At 47.2% G+C, this 20293-nt stretch overlaps 1 protein-coding gene across 1 annotated transcript in view; it reads right to left on the bottom strand.

Annotated features, from left to right (window-relative positions):
* Positions 1-20293, bottom strand: part of SUGCT (succinyl-CoA:glutarate-CoA transferase) — a 2028246-nt gene that overhangs the window by 170374 nt on the left and 1837579 nt on the right. The window contains exon 11 of the mRNA XM_069613296.1: positions 16088-16185. Coding sequence (XP_069469397.1) covers positions 16088-16185 — 98 coding nt within the window. The remainder of the gene's footprint in view (positions 1-16087; positions 16186-20293) is intronic.

Below are 20293 nucleotides of genomic sequence, written 5' to 3'. Positions count from 1 at the left end.
ACTGCTAAATGCAAGGTCTTGTCTTCTTTTACATCCTATCAGGGCTCAGGCAGAGAAGACTACAGAGGTCACAACAGCTTCTGGAGTCAGCAAAATCCAAGGTCTTAAACTTACGGATGGTGACTTTGATTGAGCGCTACATGGTTATTCCTTCAACACCCACTTTCCTCAAATGAGGTTATTTGGCTGCTGATCGACCTCTGTTTTTTCTCTTGGTTGGTTTATTCCTACCAACCTTAAGACAGGAATTATCGTGGTTTTGTTAAAATATCTCTACACTCCGCTATCCTGGCGAATTGACACCCAGTACATATCTGCTTTTTATTTTTAAACATATGGAAAACTAGATGCTAGCTAACCGCAGACGTGCCGGAATCAAAATTGGTACCTTTCCCCTCTACAATCTCGGTTTTGTTCGATCTATGGCATGGAAACCTCCCTAACTACACTCTGGAACAATGCCCTGGCAGTAGTGGATGTTAATAACCAAGTCCTACTGGTGATGTTGGATCTCTCTGCAGTGATAGGAACAGTGGACCAGAATCTTTTGCTCCACACCATCGCTACAATAATAATAATAATTTAGCATTTATATAGCTCTACAAACCCTCAGGTATCTGAGCGGTGCTTATTATTACCCACGGTGTGTGGTGCTCATTTATCGACCTCGGAAGAATGAAAGGCTGAGTTTGGCCCTGTCGGCATTCGTACCTGCATCAGCAGGCTCTGCATAGATGTCAAAATGAGCGCTCTACTCACTGTGCTATCTGACCAGCAACAATATACTGGTTTTCCTCTTTTCTCACCAGTGAATGGACACGTAAATACACTATGGTTTCAGCTTGTGCTAGGTCACCACTCTACACTGGGAGGGTGAATGGGCTTATTCTGTCGCCCCGCTAAAGGCCCCTGTTTAGTCATTGTACAATGTAAACCAACACTGGCTGGGTATATGTTGCACATCTCACAAGTACTGTGGAGCCACGGTATCCAAGAGTGAGGCACCCACATAAGAAATGAGGTATTACACCTATTTAATGAGCTGACAAAATTCCAGTACTCTGCTGTTGGACTAGCTTAAACAGGCTGAGTCTGGTTTGATTGGTTTGTACGCCCAGCACGCTCCCTATAATCCTGCCCTTGTGCTCGCTCACAATGGCATAATACTTGTGCCAAAAATAATGACCCTGTAGACTGACAGTGTAGTAATGAAGGATCACTGGAGCCGCAGGCAAGATCCTCAGGTTGTTACAACTTTAAGTAAGAGTAATGCACAGGTAGGAACCACCTAAGGCCACCATCCAGGTAACTGTTTCCAACAGTCATTGGTGGAACACAAGGGGTAGGGACATTCCATGTACACTCAAATTCTATACATGACCTAACGCACTCTGACATCACACCCACAGGCATCTACACATACAGCCAGCGACAGGGGAAACCAGATACCACAGACCTCCCTTGTTTACCAAAGCAAACACACACAAGCACAAAACACGCACCCTAGAGCATACCTCACCAACATTCAGCAGCACACACACACACACACACACACACACACACACACACACATACACACAGGACAGAGCCTGACCCTGCCCCCATGGAAAAAGCAAAGTCAGTGAATAGAAGCCAAGATGACGGATATCAAGCATGTTGGAAACCATAAAGAACGTCATAAGCCGAATGCCTCCAACTAACTACAGGAATGGCAAGACCACCAAGACATTAAGACTCATCCGACACATTCAGTGTAATGCAAATGTGGTGTACATATAGTGTAAATACCTGTTAATGGGTGTTGCAGTACTTTCCTGGCTCCAGGAGGCCCCCTGTGGAGAATGGCTCAGACCTTGTGCATATGCTAATCCATCACTCCCTCTCGCTACCCTTGGAAGGACAACCCACAAAATCTGGATTAATAAAGCATGGCTTTTTGTGCCCTGGTCCCATCATTTAGCTGTGGCACAAGTAAAGTACTTCCCCTGAATCCTTAGCTAGCAAAGTGTCAAAGACTGCAAACTCGAGATTGCAGCCTAATCCATCATATACCCCATCCACAAAAACCCTGTCTGTCACTGCCAAAAGACTACTGTTCACCATCCTCTAGCCGTGTCACCTCCCTGCACCCTTTTCCTAGACCAAGGTACTGTACAATTCTTTGGAGAGGAATCCACACTCCACCTTCCATTTTTTCTGCTCCTCGTTTCATCGTGAAGAATCCCCTGCAGGGTTGCAGCAACATTCTGATACCGAAGGCCTGCTGCTACGTCAAATCCTGGTGAGCTGTGTCTGTTGGTAGAGAGGGAGGAGGTTATTTTGGACTGTGTGAGAAGCGTTTGGGGCTAGCGGGAGACAGCATGGTAGCAGGGATTCTGACCCATGCCCCAACCAATCCCATGACCAAACGCCTGACAAAATTCCCCGCCTTTAAGGGGTAAAAGCCCCAGCAGGCAACTCAGTATAGCACCTGAGTATGTTAGAATGTTAGAGTAAGGTTTGGGTCATCTCTCAGCAGACTGCTAACCAAAATACTAAGGAAGGTGGAAGGGGTGACTGCGGTCCTCACATTTTAACCTGCACTTCCACTGATCTTTAAATTCTTGCAGCCCATAAGCCTTAGCAGTTTATGTTAATATTTGAGTTTTCACACTGACCCGTTCCCTCATATGCTTGTTTTGTTCCTCATAGGGTACGATGTATCTATTTGAGAGAGAGAGAGAGAGAGAGAGAGAGAGAGAGAGAGAGAGAGAGAGAGAGAGAGAGAGAGAGAGAGAGAGAGAGAGAGAGAGAGAGAGAGAGAGGGAGGGAGGGAGGGATGGAGGCAGGTAGGAGTGGCATTGGGAGCTAGAGACATGGGACCCGTATGCAAATGGCCTGGGGTCGGAGTGCAGGGTTCCTGGGTGATTTGTTTTGAAAGGCCTACTCCTACCACCTTATACTACACACACAAAGCCCCCACAGAAAGCCACCACAGGCCTAACTTTTAGCACATCAACAGTAACCAAGCCATGACTAAGCTCTCCTCTTTAGCCCTGTCGGCCTCTCCCACATCAGCAGCTAACCAGGCCCAAAGTGCTGTAGTCCATCAGATCTTGGGCTCTTCCCTATGGACATCATACTCCCCAGTTTCGTCTGCCAAACCCATAAACAGGAACTGGGTACTTCCAACCTGCACCAATCAACAACACTGGTTTTGCATCTGCCTTTCACACTGTCCCACCAATGACCCCCTGAAGCCCTTTTTCTCTTACAGAGCCAAGCACAGCGAGGCCACAAATAATGGCTGGCAAATGCTATACAAGACCACTTGCATTACGTTACATTACATTCAACTAAAAGTGAATAGCCCTAGAACCACCAGCATGCACACAAATGCACAAAAATACGCACCAAAAAACCAGGTACAACCCTCCCGGCTGCTGGTCGATCCATAGGATATTTAATAAAACCACTACCACCACCTATCACGAATAGCAATCTTTGCTTCAAACATCCCTGTTGACAGAAAATCAAGAGTTACCAGGCCTTTCAACTGTCAATTATCAAGTACTCATCACCTTTCTGGTACGCTCTCATATTTCTTTTAATATACTCCTACGCAGCCCTCCCTGTTCCAGGAATCTCACTGAAGGTTTTACTAATCATAACATATACAATTTAATATACTTCTATGCAACACTTCCTGTTCCTGGAAAATCAACATCTTTACTCATCTCAGTTTTATAGCATGCAACTTCACTTCCACATCAGATTACTTCAACATCTTGCGTGCAAGACTCCCTGTTAACACTATAAACACCACTAGGCAATACACTATGCTCGATATATGTATCCTTGTAATTCAACACGCCTTGTTACAGGAACTCACTTATCATACAATATGTATTCAGATTCACCACAAGCAATAGTCCTTGCTGCAAGAAATCAAGAAATCACTCATTTTGAGCAGCATTCGCCTCTAGTTCATACTTCCCTGTTGCTGGATAAGGAACAAGTTACTTACCTGTAACTGTTGTTCTCCAGCATGGGTCTGGCATGGATTCACATGCTCATGAATATTCCCTGGCATCAGGTCGGAAATCCTTGGTAAGAAAAATAAAGCAGTATTATTTTAAAGCTTGAAAACTGCCTTTCTCTCATTATCCAATAACTGGAAACTGGGTCATACTGCACACATCCAATGATGACCGTTCTGCCCCCGGCGGCCATCTTCAGATTTAAAGCATGTGAGGTGCCAGTATGAACCCACAAGAGCACAACGGGGCAGGAGGGAGGGTTTGCATGTGAATCCATGCCAGACCCATGCTGGAGAACAGACACAGGTAAGTAACTTCTACAGCATGGGTTCACATGCTCATGAATACGATTATACAGCAGTACACACATACACAACCACGGGAGGTGGCAAGGCTCAACAGAAGTACAAACACTTAACCCCGGAACAGAGTCACCTTAAGCAAATATGTTACGTAGCACCACTTGGCCGACTCTGGACTCCTCCCTGGAATCCCGGTCGACACTGTAGAACCTGGTGAAGGTGCGGGTAGACCATGTAGCAGCCCTGCAAATGTCCAGCAGGGGAACCCTTGAGAGAAACACTGTAGTTGCAGCAATGGCTCTGGTGGAATGGGCTCTCGGCCAGACTGGAAGAGGTCTGTTGGCCAGACGATGACAGTGCATGATGCAGCCGGAGAGCCACCTGGATATGAAAGCCTTTGACACAGCCTTTCCCTGATTCACAGGAACAAAGTTCATGCAAAGTTGAAAAGTCTTCCGAAAATCTTTTGTGCGAGCCACATAAAACTTCCAGGCCCGAGCAACATCCAGAGTATGCAGAGACCATTCAGCAGCTTAAGCAGGATTTGAGAAGAAGACTGGAAGCACCAAGGGTTTGTTAAGGTGGAATACAGATGAACCTTAGGCATAAAGGAAAGGTGGGATCAAAGCACACTGCTTGCAGTAAGAAACGACAGGTATAGGTGTTTGCAGGAGAGCGCTTGCATCTACCTGACCTACCTGGCTGAGGTGATAGCCACCAGGAACGCCGTCTTCCAAGAAAGAAACTTCAGGGGGGCCTGATGCAATGGCTCGAATGGTGGCCTCATGATCCTGGTGAGGACGACATTGAGCTTGCACGCTAGGGCAGGGGACTTCACTGAAGGGAAGGATCTGAAGAGGCCCTTCATGGATTTCTTGACTAGCCTGTGGGACCACAAGGATGGTCTGCCCGGCAAGCGGGTGTAAAGTGATATAGCTGCCAGACGCACCCTGATGGAGGCATGGGCCAATCCAGCCTTGGCTAGCGACAATAGGTACGACAGGAGCTGTGGGGCTGTGAGGCATGATCTCTGAGACCTGCACCACACCATGAGGTGCTTCCACTTGTGCCCGTAACACAATAGTGTAGATGCCGCCCTGCCTTGATAAGAACCCCCTTACATTCCATAGGAAGATTTTAGTGGCTAAACTCTAAGGCTGCAGAGCCATGCCCTGAGGTTCAATGAGGCCGGGTCGTGATGCAGAATGGTCCCACCTTCTCTGGAGAGTAGGTCGTAAAGAGGAGGCAGACTGTACCAGATCTGGCGGGGCCACACTGCGGCGATGACTATCAGCTTGCCGTGACAGAGTTTGTTGATGACATGCAGTAGAAGTTGAATTGGGGGAGGAATACAAAAACCACCCCTCACATCTGAGTGAGAACGCGTCCCCTAGGCTCCCTGGCTGGGGAAACCTGCTGGCAAACTCCTTGCATTTGGAATTTGCTGCAGTGGCAAAGAGTTTGACCTGGAGATGGCCTCATTTGCCGAAGAGGAAAGACACCTGTTCTTGTTGAATCTCCCATTCATGGCAGGACTGCAGCTCCCTGCTGGGGGCATGCGCTACAGTGTTTTTGATGCCAGCCATGTGAAACGTGATGAGCAACATGCCTTGAAGAATTTCCCAGTGCCACAGAGTCTGAGGCTCTAGAGAAAGAACAGGGGATCCAGTCCCGCCCTGCTTCCTGATGTAGAATATTGTGGTGGTGTTGTCTGTGAAGATCTTCACTACCAGCCCCCTCAGGAGAGGCAGGAAAGACTTGAGAGCCCAGAATACGGCCTGCAAATTCCAGCACATGGATGTGCAGATTCTTCTACTCTGAGCCGCCAGTGACCCCTGGAGTGGGACTGCCCAGTGTGAGCCCCCATCCCTCCAGCGAGGCATCTGTGGTGACTGGGGCTGGAAAGGTGGCACCTCAAATTGGGAACCCTAAGTGAGGTGTAAGCGCACTCCCCACCATTGTATGGGCTGCCAGAATTCCAGGTTGAGGGTAATCTTGTCTGTCCATTTCCCTGTGACTTGTCACCACCTGGCATCCAGAAACCTTTGAAGTGGCCTCATCTGCAGCCTGCAGAACGAGACCAGGTGGATGCAAGAGGACATCATGCCTAGTAGGGACTTGATTACTAGGATGGTCGCTGATCGCATCATGGACAGCCGAAGTACCTTCCCCAGGATGGCCACCACTCTCTCCTCTGAGGGGTATGTCAAGGATGCCACTGTGTTGAGGCGGGCACCCAGAAACAGAGTAAACTGCGATGGCACTATGCAGAATTTCGGATAATAGATGGAGAATCCGAGTTCCGTCAGCAGGCGTATGGTCCTTTCTGTGTGCTGTATTGCCAGGTCCTGAGAACATGACCGGATGGGCCAGTCGTCCAGGAAAGGGTATACATGTATTCCCTTGAATCGTAGATGAGCTGCCACTGGGGCCAAGCATTTTGTGAAAACCCTTGGTGCCAATTTTAAGCCGAACGGCAGAGCTTTGAACTGATAGCAATGCCCCAGAACAACGAAGCGCAGGAACATTGGATGCTTATGGCGTATGGGCACGTGAAATCCAGATCCATCGTCATCATGTAATCCCCTTCCTCCAGTTGGCCGAGCACTTGCTGCAACATGACCATCCTGAACTTTTTGGATTTTAGGTATTTGTTGAGGCATCACAAATCCAGGATCTGGCGCCAGCCTCCCAATTTCTTTCAGACCAGAAAGTATCTGGAGTATACTCAGGAGCCCCGGAAGCAAAGAGGAGTGGATTCTATTGCCCCTTTTGCCAGCCTGGCTTGCACTTCTTGGAGCAGCTGGGCCATGTGTAGCTCCTTCCTTGCTACAGGGGTAATACAAGGGCACCTGCCTTCGAACTCCAGGGGGTGTCCCTGACGAAGTATGTCGAGCAGCCATTTGTCTTTGGTGATGTCCTTCCACGTGTTGATGAAATTTGGTAGACGGCTCGGGGTGCAAAAGTGGGGGTCCCGGCCTGGGGCCGAATCATGCTGCTTGGGTGTTTGCGCATTGCCTTCCTGGCGTTGGCAACATTGCAACCCTCCTCTGAAGGTTTGCAACCGGCCTCTGTATGCTTCCTGCGCCGTGGAGCATGAGGGCTGATGGTAGGAGGTAGAGGAGTATCCTCTGGAAGATCTGCTGGCCCTTCTCCTTGAAGATCGAAAGGAAGAGGACCAAATGCTGTTTGAGTCGTTATCGCCTGCAGTGTATCATCCACTACCTTTCGAATAAGTTATCCCCGTCAAAGGGCATATCGACCACCTTGGGCTGGACGTCAGGTCTAATGAGTGCCACCCCATTACCCATTTGCCAAAAACCTGAATCTGCGACATCCATGGCTATTGTGATGGTGTGGTCAAAGGCAGCCTCTCCTTCCTGAAAAAGGGCAAGATCCTTTGTCTTCTTGTAGGTAGACAAGAAATCTAGGAGTGGGCCCCATTGGCGGCCTTGACGGTTGATGCTGCAGTGTATATGACATGCTACCCCATTGCATTCAGCTTCTTTCCTACATGGTCTTGTGGAACCATAGACTTGGATGACAGGTTGCTGAGGCTGAGACCAAGGAATCTGATGATAGCTGTGATCTAAGACACTTGAGGGCTGAGTCTGGCACCCTTTATTCTCAAGGCTGTCCCATTTTGCTGGGGCAGAGCTTTGGGTCTTCATTAGCGCAAGCCCTTCCTCCCACACCTTGTCAAGTAAAGGGACAGACAATATCGTCTTCCTGGCCAATGTGTGCCTCAGGTAAAGGAAACCCTCCTTCTTCTCCTCTGGCACTAAGTTGAAGAGGGTAGATGCCCTGCCATCATGGAGTAAAACGATCCCACCTCATCTGGGGTAGAAGCCTTGGGAGTATCATCGCCACCTATCAGGTCCCCATCTACAGGAATAAAGTAATCAAAGTCATCTGTGTCAGTGGTGCCGTCATCAGTGCCCATTGCAGTATCTGTCTGTGGTGCGTCCCCCGCTGTTGCTGCTGGGCCGGGCGGTGGCATTGATGGCTGCTTCGGGTAGCCGAGCAATGCCTTTGCAGAGGCCTTGGAGGGCTGTACCTGAGGTCACTCCCCGATGGGGCTGCTATTGGTGGCAGCCACTGTTGTATCTCTGAGACCAGCAAACTCAGCACAGTGAAAATACCCTGAGACCTGCCTCTAGAGGCACGTGGAGGGGCCACAGGAGGGGGCACTGAAGGAGGGCTAATGTGTCTCACTTGGTTAGCATGCCTTGGTGACTCTATGCCTATCGGGCTGTTGCTACCCGTGTCCAGGCATTCCGTCACTGTTTCCTCCTCAGAACTTGTGTAGACTGTCATCATCGTGCCGCTTTAAACCTTCTTCCGAAACCCCTGAATTGGGAGGAAAATCCATTGGTGGTAGCAGATCCTTTGGTCTTGCCGCTTGTCTTTACCGACTGAGTAGTGGTAGTTGGTGAGGCAGTAGTCATGGTCAGAGTGGCTGTGGGCCTTGGAGGCAGCAATACCCTGGATTTCTCCCTGGTCGTTGACGGGGGCCTGGTCATTGAAGTCCTGGTCGAAGGCATCGTCGATAGGGTCCTCTTCTGTGGTATCGCCGCAGATGAAATCGTGGACGTAGATGTCGATGAGGACCTTGACATATCCTCCTTATGGGGATGCTTCTTTGGTTTATCCTTTGATGAAGGGCCATGCTTTGAAGGTCTCCCAGCCGATACACCACCCACCGGCAAGCTTACTGTGGATGGGCATGGTGACGGAAAGCACGTGCGCCCTGAACTAAGACCCGCAGCCGCTGTCTCTCTAGTCGAATCATCAGTATGACGCTTGGCCTTACAGACACCCTGTAGGGATACATCCTTGGCTGATCTCGACCTCTGTCCTGAGATTGAGTACTCCAGAGGTCAACTGGATCTAGGATCTGCCTAAGCATGCCCAGAAGCTATGCCAAGGGCCTCGTCTTCCTTCAGCCACTTCATCAACCATCAGTAACAATCTCTCTTAATCTTGACTGGGAAACTTCGGCAGATGTTGCATCAGTCTTCCTCATGGTCGGGAGGCAGACAATAGAGGCACCTCGTGTGCCTAGCCTCCATGTAGATGTTCCTCAAACCACACCGGTAGCAAAGCCTGAACAGACTCCTCTTCCTTGCCTCCGACATGGTGAGGCATGAAGTATGCCTCACTAGGCCTTCCTACAAAGATCTGACGGGGTAGTTGTCGATCTTCCCCGGCAACGGTGCACCTCTACAGGCACTGACTATGAGTCAGCAAACGAGAGATGTACGACAAAAATAGAATTTTTGTCTGTCAAAAAATAACAATTATGAAAAAAAAGCTCGAAGGGCAACTCACAGGGACTCCCTGCACTGAAATGTGCGATAAAAATCTGAAGATGGCCGCCGGGAGCGGGACTCAGGGAGACAGTCATCATTGGATGGGTGTAGTATGACCCAGTCTCCAGGGATTGGATAATGAGAGAAAGGCAGTTTAAAAGCTTTTAAAGCAAGACTACTTTCTTTTTCTTACCGAGGATACCCGACGACGGGGAATATTCATGAGCATGTGAATCCATGCCAGACCTCATGCTGGAGAATTAATATTGCGCTGTATGTAACTCGATAACATCCGCACCCATACATCTTTCTAGCATGTTAGACACTCCACTGCAGAAATAATTTCACCTTGTGAGAAGCTAGTAACACAATTAGGCCATTGGTGTTTGGTTCTTAATGTATTTCTTTTTATTTATCTTCTCGTTCATCTTACAATTAACACCGTTGTAGTTCTTTTTCTTGTTCTCTTGATATTCTCTTCTTAATCCTCTCTAGACTTGGGTTTGCTTGGTCCTTTGGTCTTCTTCTCTCATTGATATGCCCAGGTATAGAGCTGTCCATCACATACAACCTCCTCCGTGGACGGCTGGGAAGAGAATGAACAACAAACCAATGTTGAGAAGTTGTCCCTTTAAATGCCCTATTCCCTTCTTATTGGCTGTCTGTCTAAGAAGGTCCCACCCCCCTGAGAGAGTGGAAAAGTGTTGTCTCTAAGTGTTGTTCCCCTATAGAGACCCTCTGTATGGTTTTGCAGGTAAGGGAGAGGGCCTGTCCCTCTTTGGGGAATTGTTTCCATTGCTCCTCTGTCTTTATTAATGTCTGAGTTTCTTGCAAACCCCGGGTCTGACTAGTCTCCGCGCCTTCTCTAGCCGTACAAGTTCAGGGTGAGCTCGCCTCGTGTGGGTAGGCATGTGTCTCACTGTGCATTTTCGCCGACATGTGGCGGGCATTGGAGACGCCGCTCTGGGTCTCTGCCATGCTGGTGCTGGTTCTTCTCCAGAATCTCTGCCCGTAGTTCACTGTGGCAGATCTCCGTCCTCAGTGGTGGAGGCTTCCCACCGGTCGTGGCCATGGCCCTCAGCTGGGTGGCTTCTCATCTGCCGTGGCCCTGGCCTTCCGCTGTGTCGGCTTCCAGTCACCAGGTTGCACCGTCTTGTCGCTGCTCCTCTCTTCGGCCCTCTTCTCCATGGCCTTCTGCCGTTAGCTGGATGAGCCGGATCACGAGTAGTCACACACCTCTTTGCAGCGCATTAGAGTTCTTAACCGTGATACATAAATACACAAATGTACCTCTAAGATCATCACTGCGAGGCGTTCAAAAAAATATTTGAAACATATTCATAAGGCTGCACAAATCCACATAAACTTTACAGAACTTACTTGGCACACAATATCACTTTAAACACATCTGTACCCCAACCCACATTTACTAAAAGTTGAATTAATATCCTCAGATGTCCCATCCGTGGAAGGGAAGACATGTATGGAGCATTTCTGTGAGGTGTAATGAATATCACATTAGGCATATTTATTCCTGCATGCCATTGCTCACTCGGCTTGCCCTACTAAGCATTTGCATCCCCTCGATAACGGTTTGTTTGGCATTATCACACTCATTAAATCAACCAACCCCTTTTGTTAAGCATGTTCAACCTTTCACGTGCATCTGCCATTGAGTTGCTTACATTTATCATTTGGCATGGAGCCACAGGTAAGTTCATCAGGTAAGTCCCATGATTATGGTATATCTTTAAGAGCAATGTACATTCAGGACTCACTGGTGGCCACCTCCCAGTTAACTGATTCCAACGGTCACTGTCGGAACACCAGGGGTAGGAACAATCGGCATACAATCACATTCTACACATGACCTGACACTCTGCCAGTGACGTCTTTATGGGAGGGCAAATGAGGGTTGGTGCCCTGGGCGCCATCCTAGGATCCATTGACGGGGGCCCTCAGCACATTGGAGGAGGGTAAGGGTGGGGAAAAGACCTAACACGAGTGAACCTGTTGTGGAAACAAAACGATTTCTTAAAAAACATAATGGGCCTCATTGCAAGTTTGCCGGTCCAGAAACAACGGTGCCAGTAAGATTTCTGGCACCGTTGTTTCCGGACCGGCAAACTACGAGTCTACTGGCGGGTGCCGTTTCACCCACCAGGTCTGACCCTGGTGGCCTTTGACGGAAGCACTGGCCCTGTTGCGCACAGTGCCAGTGCTTCCGTCCTCCCCATTCCCATTGAGTCCTATCAGACTCAATGGGAATGGGGAGTAACAATTGCTGCCGCCTGACTTGCCGGACAGCCGGGGCTGTAATGCCCTGGTTATTCCGGCAAGTCAGGCGGCAGTAATTCATCAAGAGTCCGGCGGCAGCCTGCCGGTTTTACCGGCACAGCTTCCGCCGGACTCGTAATGAGGCCCATAGTTTTTCTACAAAAATGCATTTGTTTGATTAAAAAAGGAGCGGTTTACTTTTTGCTGATTTACAGCAGAGGTAAACACACTGGTTTCTGTGTAGCAAAATGGCAGAGCTTTCAGAATGTTATCCCGACTTTCGCTTCACATTAAAATACACTTTCCTCCAGCCCTAGCTACAAAAGTGATGCACACTCGAATTGTGTATTGTAATGCGCGCTCTTGCCCTGCATAGCTTGCGATAATTTATTTATTTTGGGTTATTTTCGACTATCAACAACGAGTCCTTTTGAAGCGCCTAGATAGGGAAACACACACATAAATACACACATATTTACTTAGCATTCATATAATCTTCAATTGAAAAAACAAAACTAACAAAAAACAGTCCTTTTTAAGAAATTCTAATCTGTCCTAATTTTCTTTGGGCGTGCATGAACTGTGAAGACCCTGGACAGTTAATTTGTGATAGCAATGTTTTTTGACACGCGCTGTATAATAGAACTAGCTTGTAATATACAGGTTCCGTGTCTGACTCCTTTCACTTTTCTAACAGCAGTAATAAGGCCTACTATTGTCACTCCATGTAGTGGTGCTCAATTAATTGACCTCTGAGGGATGAAGGGCTGAGTCGGTTCTGCCGGCATTACATTCTGCAACGTTCTGCCCGCTTTCCTGAGGGTAGCGCTTAACCCGTGTACTCTTCACTGTGATATACGACCATGAGTATCGCAGCAATGTGCCAATAAGGGCATTACAAGAGCAGAACCTCCAGAGAAATCAAAACCGAATATAAAAAACAGATAAACCATAGCAAAATATCCAAATTGCACACACTGAGAAGCACTAGAAATTTGAGGCGCTAATCTTCTTCTAGCTACAGGTGTATGGCCGGTTACGTAAGTCAGAAGTATCTTGTCAGGCGTAGTACCGCTGCTCCATAATACTTTCCCCAATGACCGGAAGAAGGTCACCAAGGTTGTTTGATGACACTTTTGGTATATTCCCGGCCAAGCGAAGCTTCTTGCTCTAGGATTCAATTTGGGCGGAACCGTGTACTAAGGACAAAGAAGGGCCAGTGTGCGATTGATCCTGTGGATGTCAGGCATGCATCTGGCTGTAAAGTCTGTGGAAGGCACGGATGGTGGCTCTTGGGGGGGGAACGGCGGAGCATTATGCCAAGGGTGTGCGACACTGTCACATGCCCTTGGCATAATGCTCTGCCCCAAGAGCCACAGTGCCTTCTACAGACTTTACAGCCCGATAAGGCAGGAAGCTAAGTAACTGTGACCCTACACATGAGGGTGATTTGATAAACAAGGCTCATTGCATGCTGTCCTGGCGCACAGCACTTGAGCTGACGAAGCTAACGGTGGTTGTGCAAAAGGGCCTGGTGCGTATTTAAAAACTCTGTACAATTGCAGTGACCCCCCCAACCTCTTTTTCTTCTCTTGGTACTACTATCTCTTGGTACTACTAACACTGCTGTTCGTGTTCCTCAATATTGTATGGGCTTTGGTGCACTTTAAGAAATGGCATGAAAAGGTTTCCACTTTTTGGCAAATATAATTTACAGTAACGACTGATTCACTTTAACAGGACGTATTTCCTCCCATGGCATTGGCCTAACCGCTGGGAATGACTTTAAGTGTTCAGTAGTTCTGAGTGTGTGCCAGGATCTTGCCTGGTGGAAACGCCCCGCCACGGCGCGGCATGTGCTGCATCCGTGGCATGCCAAGAAATACACCCTGCTTGTTGCTATCTTAAGTGGAAGGGCCTTGGGCCAGCGGCACATTGTACACTTTATAAAAGGTGTTTATGGTTCAATTCAAACACACAGGACTGGCATGTGATGGAAATGTTCTGGTAACTGTTGGCCTGCACACACGAGACTCCTCAGGGCACCAAACCCTCACTGAATGTATCGGTCTGTCTTCTACAGAAATCTGCAATGTTCTCCAATTTTCACTTTAGAAAACACTCACATTGATTTATTCCACTATGTGCACAAGAATCTCCCCGTTTATTCCAGTGTGTCCTGCAGAAACCATCCACGTCTAACCATAAATAACCATAAATAAACAACATCATGAAATTATGTGCCGTATAAAGTACCCTTGGTTATTCCATTCCACCCAGTTATACACATTCTCTGTTCTTTTCATTATTCCCCATATACAAAGCACCTGCTCATTTAATATTCCACTGTGTGGGAGTAGCTGGAAAGAGCTGGGAATGCGATAACTGGCCCCAGATAGGAAAACAATGATAGCATCCCATGAAGGTCCAGAGGGTTCCTCACATTAGGCAGGCATGCTATTCTACATCTGTATGCATGAATGTACTGAAGAATGTATTTATTACATTGCATGTGCATTGAGACAGTATCTTGGGTTCAAGTGTAATCGATGGCCAATGCATATTTCCTTGAGTATTCATTCCTGGTAGGGCAATGCTCCATTGAATGATGGTTACTTAAAGGACAGCTGACGTTCCACTAATTAGGTGTGTGGGCAGGATTTTAATCTTTGATCTCTGGTAAGTTGTGGAGAATTTCATTGTTTGTGTCGGGTATTGCAAGATGGGGCAGTCAGAGATGTGCCCTAGGTGTTGCACTCCTACATTGCTGATGGCCCCTGAAGTGCAGCTCAGCTGCCCAGGGTTATCCAATTAATGGCCGGCACTGTTGCCCCTCTTCACTACTGATTGTCGGGGACAGCTCCATAAATATTTCTTATATCAACTTTTCCTCGCGGTTTGTGTTGGGCCACGTATGGACAATTGATGGCAAATGTCAGTGTTAACTCTTGCACCCAAGTACCTTTGTTAACCCTTTTGTGGACCACTAATATCCTATCAGCGACCTCTGCATTGACTTTAAATCAATACCCAAGAAGCTGCCAATCTGTGGATATTCCATTCATGACTCACTGAAATCGCATGAATGTTCTACCGATAGCAGAATGCTACTGTGTGATTTATATTCCACTCGTGTCAAAAATGCCCTCTCAGTACCACTACCTAAGAAGTATGCTGGAGGCACTGATGCTTAGGCTAGGCTCCTATCCAATATTATTTCCAAGTTCCACCTAGATCAGGATGGGTTTTTGTCGGCAGACGGGAGGGAACTATTTCTCTTCAATGTACTGCAGACAGTGTTGAATTATGTAAAGAGAACTGCATCCATCACACCATGTGACAACTTGTTTGTCACTTCTGTCAAGTAAAAGAGATGCTGTAAACTGGCATTAGCATCTTGGATGTGCTGCATTTGTGTAGCCAGCTCCACAACATACGAGGAGGTGGGCCAGCCGTTGCCACCCATCATTCAGAGGAAATCCAATAGGCTGGTGGCAGCAGCATCTTGGGCCTGGTGGGCATCTCTGGCCATGCCACAATGTATTCTTTAAAGAAAACGAATTGAAAAGGTCCTTAATATAGCATTATATATAGAAACTGTTAAGAAGACCCTGCACTCTTCCATCACACACATAGATATCCACGCATAGGAATAGGGGCAGGGGAAACCGCATATCACAGGGGGCTACAACTGGGTGTTTCTCTCTGCAACAGGGGCAAGTAATCAGGTGTCCAATTATGGAATTGTACCACAGTAATAATGCGCTATCACTTCATGGGATGTCACACTGCAACGTGTGACATCCACAGTACCCCGACACCTCACTCAGCAGTAAAAGATCAGTCGAATTCAAAGGGGAGAATGCATCCTTTGTGTCAAGGTGTGCCACGTACAGAAACACGCTGAGTAAACTAAAGCACAGACAGGGAAACATGCAGGAGCTATGTAACTGCAAAAAGTAGCAGCATGGACGAATACACAAAGGTGTTCTCGTTCAGTGCCAAAATGCGGACGGAGTTACACATTTGGACAGTTTCTAAATAATTTACAGAGTTCAAATGTAGAATAGCACCATCCTGCTTATTGGGAAATTCATTTTGGTAAATAAGAAAACACGCAAATGTGTAATACAATCCTTTAGCGCTGAAATGATGATAAATATCGAAATACACTTACCTTGCCGATAATGCAGGAAGGAGCTCTTTTCTGTGCTTAACCCGGAGGGTGTTTGTTTTATACCTGGAATCTTTGCTCAGGTCGGCCAGGTCTAGACTCTACATCGTAGAAGAACAAAAGAAGTTGGCTTCAAAACCATGAGCATGAACTTATTTGAAGCTTCCTATCTTTTGTCCTACCCCACTTCACCTTGAACCATCCCTAGCCCACAAAAATGGAAACATTCAGATGGCGGCATGACCAGGCTATGGTGCCAACGATTTGAGGATTTTGTGGCACCAAAAAATAAGGATCTAGTGGCACAGAACTGCATATTTTGTAGCATTTATTTAAGGTTAAACACAATTAGCGACTGTACCCAGATGAAGCCAGACATTGTGCCCTAACTGTGTGCTGCTGGTGGGAAGTTAGAGCCATTCTCTGACGAGAAAACAAGCCTTCTCTGCCTACGCCCCAAGACTATGGAACCTCCTCCCTGTCAGCATCAGACTCGCCCCTGCGCTCCTACAGTTCAGAGAAAAGAACTCAAGACTCACCTCTTCAAGGAGTCTCTCCTCCTCAACAGCTAGGCCATCATGTCGCCCCTCACACCACCTGACTCGCTAAATGCTGCCGCTCCTCTCGTCCCTGCCACCCGGTACAGCTGTACCCCTCCTCTGTGCCCCTCAATATCCTACTCCTGCCCCCTCGTTATGCATCTCTGCTGTTGTATACCTCTGTAAAGCGCTCCCTTGTGTATCTGTATTGTTGTATACCTCTGAAAAGAGTTCTGTTGCTTTTCCAAGCTAGGTCCGTGCTCAGTAAATACCATAATAACCTAATAACATGTGTCCCAATTACGTACAGTAACAGCATGATCGTGGCATGAGGGCACTGCTGTGATCATCCAGTCTCCGAAGTCAAAGCCAAACAGTTAAACAGGAAACAGCTTCCGTGATGAGCATCAGGTCTGAGGTTTGCTGCGATATTTTTGGCCTGTTCGACATTTTGCTTTGCATTAGCTCACTTGTCAGTTGGGAGTCTTAGCCACGCGCTGGCGATGCCGCACGCTTCGCCACTTCTTCATGCTGCCACTTTGCCCGCATCCACATCACCCGCCCTCCCAGACACGCTGCCCCGTGGTGCATTTCGAGGTGACGTTGTTGGCAGGTTTTAAGCGGCAGTTTGTGTGTGCGTGCTCGTCGGGATGCTGTAGGCATGGCACTCTCTTAACTTCTGCAAAGGCCACTCGGAGCTCACGGCCCCATTATTGTATTAACCCATGAATGTGTTAAGCCTGGCACTTAAAATAAACCATTTGAATTTTTGTATCCCTCTGAGTGCAATTCTCCTTAATAGTTTTAAAACATGTGCACCAAGACACAGGCACATTTTCGTGCTCTTGAGGACCCCCCCAAAAAATGAAAAGTCAGCAGCAGCAACCTACATCCTGAATGCAACGATGTTTGTTTTACGTTTGCAGATGCAGCAAAAATAGCAGCACGCTAAAGAACGTCAGGCTCAGAAGACATTTCTTCTTATTTATAGTCTACAAAATATATCTGTCAACACAGAGAACAACATGTTTTATTACGCACATGGGGTACCCGGCATTTACTATGTGTTGAATGTTGTCTTACAGCTCCCTTTCCAATAAAACAAATAAACAAGACCAGTAGGGCTTGGAATAATGCTCACAGCAGCTGTGCACAGGAGTAGAAGGAGGCAATTCTAAGGGTAAAACTTGAGCTATGTGTTTCTGCATCTCTCTGGGCCCGAGCTCCCCTAGAACTCGGAGGACAAAAGCTCTAGCTTCCTGACCTTGGGTGCACTTGCCCGCATATGGGAAAGTAGCGGGGAAGCCTGCCCTTTGCCATCCGTCCATGCCACCAAAGTCCACAGACATCTTTTCAGGCTAACGTGGTAGTATGTTGAAGACTATGTAAGCCCCCCTCTGTCACATAACGTGAAAAAGCCCCTGCACTGTTGTTAAAATGTGCGTGGGTGGGTGATTTACAACACACTGGGCATGACTAGAGGAAGGGGTGGGCAGCCAGAGAATTAAAGAGTAGAGCCGAGCCAAGGGGCTGGCTTGGCTATAAGAGCCAAGCATGAGACGAGCGCACAAAAGAACGGGCGTGTAAATCATGAATGGGGTATTTTGTAATGAGGCGCTAGAGCCTGCACCATAGGGCTCCATTGTGTGGTAGTTAACTGCCACCCAAGTTAGTGTTACCAAGCCAAAGGCGTGGGCCTCTAATGAGGTCAAAGGTCAACATAATAGATCTCAATGGGAAGGGATCCAATGCTATTATAGCTTTTCCAGAGGGTTGGGGTAGGTGCTCCGCTGGAGCTTTCTGCAAAAGAGCTTATTTTTTAATTTTGTAAAAAATGTTTATTTACTTGTATATAATCATTAAGATTTTTACAAGAATGTTTCCAATCAAGGAGATTCATGAGAACCTCGCAAAACGGACGATGATCTGTGTTTCAGCCAGTGTTTTTGATATACAAAGTTTAGACGGCAGTGCTCAGATTTGTCTTTTCCATTGCAATGTTCAAAAGCTTAGCAGACGCCGTCTGCCATCGGGTCTTATCGCCTGTAATAAGGCGATTCCACCAAGTTGCTTCGTTACCAGCAAATGAGTTTACCAGCAGGGGACTAAAAAAGGCTATCCTGGCTTGATGCAGTGCTGGGCAAGTCATCAGCAGATGTCTAATGGATTCAATCTCTTTGGGATTTTTACAGAGTCTGCAGGCTTTTTCCTTGGATCTGGATCTGATCGCTAGGATTTCCTGAGTCGGTAGGACATTAAGACGTGCTTTCAAAAAAGTTCTCATAAGTGGTTTGCTTGCTTGGGTATCTTTTGCAGTATGCCATAGGTTCTTTCAGTTTGTTTATAGTCATTGGGAGATGGGCTAGTAGTTTGTTAGATGTTGCTTTTTCATTGGTGGCAATCCAGTCCAAACACTCCAATTTTGTTTTTATCCTTACCGGATTGTTCTTCAATTCTTCTTCAGTGCAAGCAATTTCCTGAAATTTTAGGTTTTGGGCCGTGGCCCACTCAATCATAGAGTGATTGTTGACCCTATCAATCTCTTCTGCTATCATGCGATAGATTTCAAGGCTCTCAGGATGTATGATTTTCCTATATAACTGTAAAGTGCTGTCAGGGAGACAAGACTGAGTTCCCGTTTTACCGGTGCTACAGATGTGGAATTTGGTAAACCCAGCACCGATCTCCAGATGAAACCTTCACGTTTTTGCCATAGTAGAGGAGGGATGGAGGGAGTGGCATCCATACCATATGTCAAAGAGGGAATGATCTTGGCCTTGTAAAAATTGATCGCCGGTTGCAGTGAGAATTTGCCGTACTTTCTATCAACTGCTCTCAGTTGAGCCGCTAAATTCTTAGCCTTTGACCACAGTTATTCTTGCATATTTAGAGCTTTCTTGGAGCTATCAATTTGCACTCCGAGGTACTTAAATGAATCCACCACTTCAATTTTCGTCTCATTGAGATGCCATTGCAGACTCCCTTTCTTTTTGCCTCCTGATTTTTGAAAGATTATTATTTTAGTTTTTGATTTATTGATCTCCAGATTGTTTTCAGTAATGTAAGTTGTGAGGTTATCGAGTTGTCTTTGCAGACCGACCTGAGTGAGATCAAGTAATATGAGGTCATCAGCATATAAAAGTCTCGGGACCGTTGTATTTCCTATTTTGGGTGGGAATGACCTGATCTTGTTTTGGCTGTCTTTAAAATCACTGAGAAAAGATATAAACAAGGCTCGTGCCTTGCTTCATTCCGCGAAACGTCGGTATTGGATTCGAGATTAGTCCTTGGTTGTTTAGGCGGACTGTGATACTGGTGTTTGAATGCAAGTTAATTATGGATCCAAAATTCCTTCTGGACAATGCCGGGGGACCACAGTTTCAGTCTGTCCACTCTGTTGAAAGCTTGGGACAGATCGACAAACGCTAGAAAAATGTGTGGTGCTCCTGTCAGGACTCTTTCCTTTAGTATGTTCAGGCACATTATGTTGGCGCTAGTGCTTGCGTTTTTCTGAAATCCTGTTTGCAAGGGATCGAAGCACATTGAGGTGAGGGCCCATTTATGAAAATGTGTCAGAAGTATTGTAGCAAAAACCTTCCCAATGACATCGAGAAGGGCTATTGGCCGATAGTTCAGGGGATCTTCTCTGGCTCCCTTTTTGAAGATCGGG

Source organism: Ambystoma mexicanum, chromosome 5p (genome assembly GCF_040938575.1).
Source record: "Ambystoma mexicanum isolate Mex_15411 chromosome 5p, UKY_AmexF1_1, whole genome shotgun sequence".
Lineage (NCBI taxonomy): Eukaryota > Metazoa > Chordata > Amphibia > Caudata > Ambystomatidae > Ambystoma > Ambystoma mexicanum.
The sequence above is the reverse complement of the archived record's forward strand: the minus strand, read 5'-3'. Positions and strand labels throughout refer to the sequence as shown.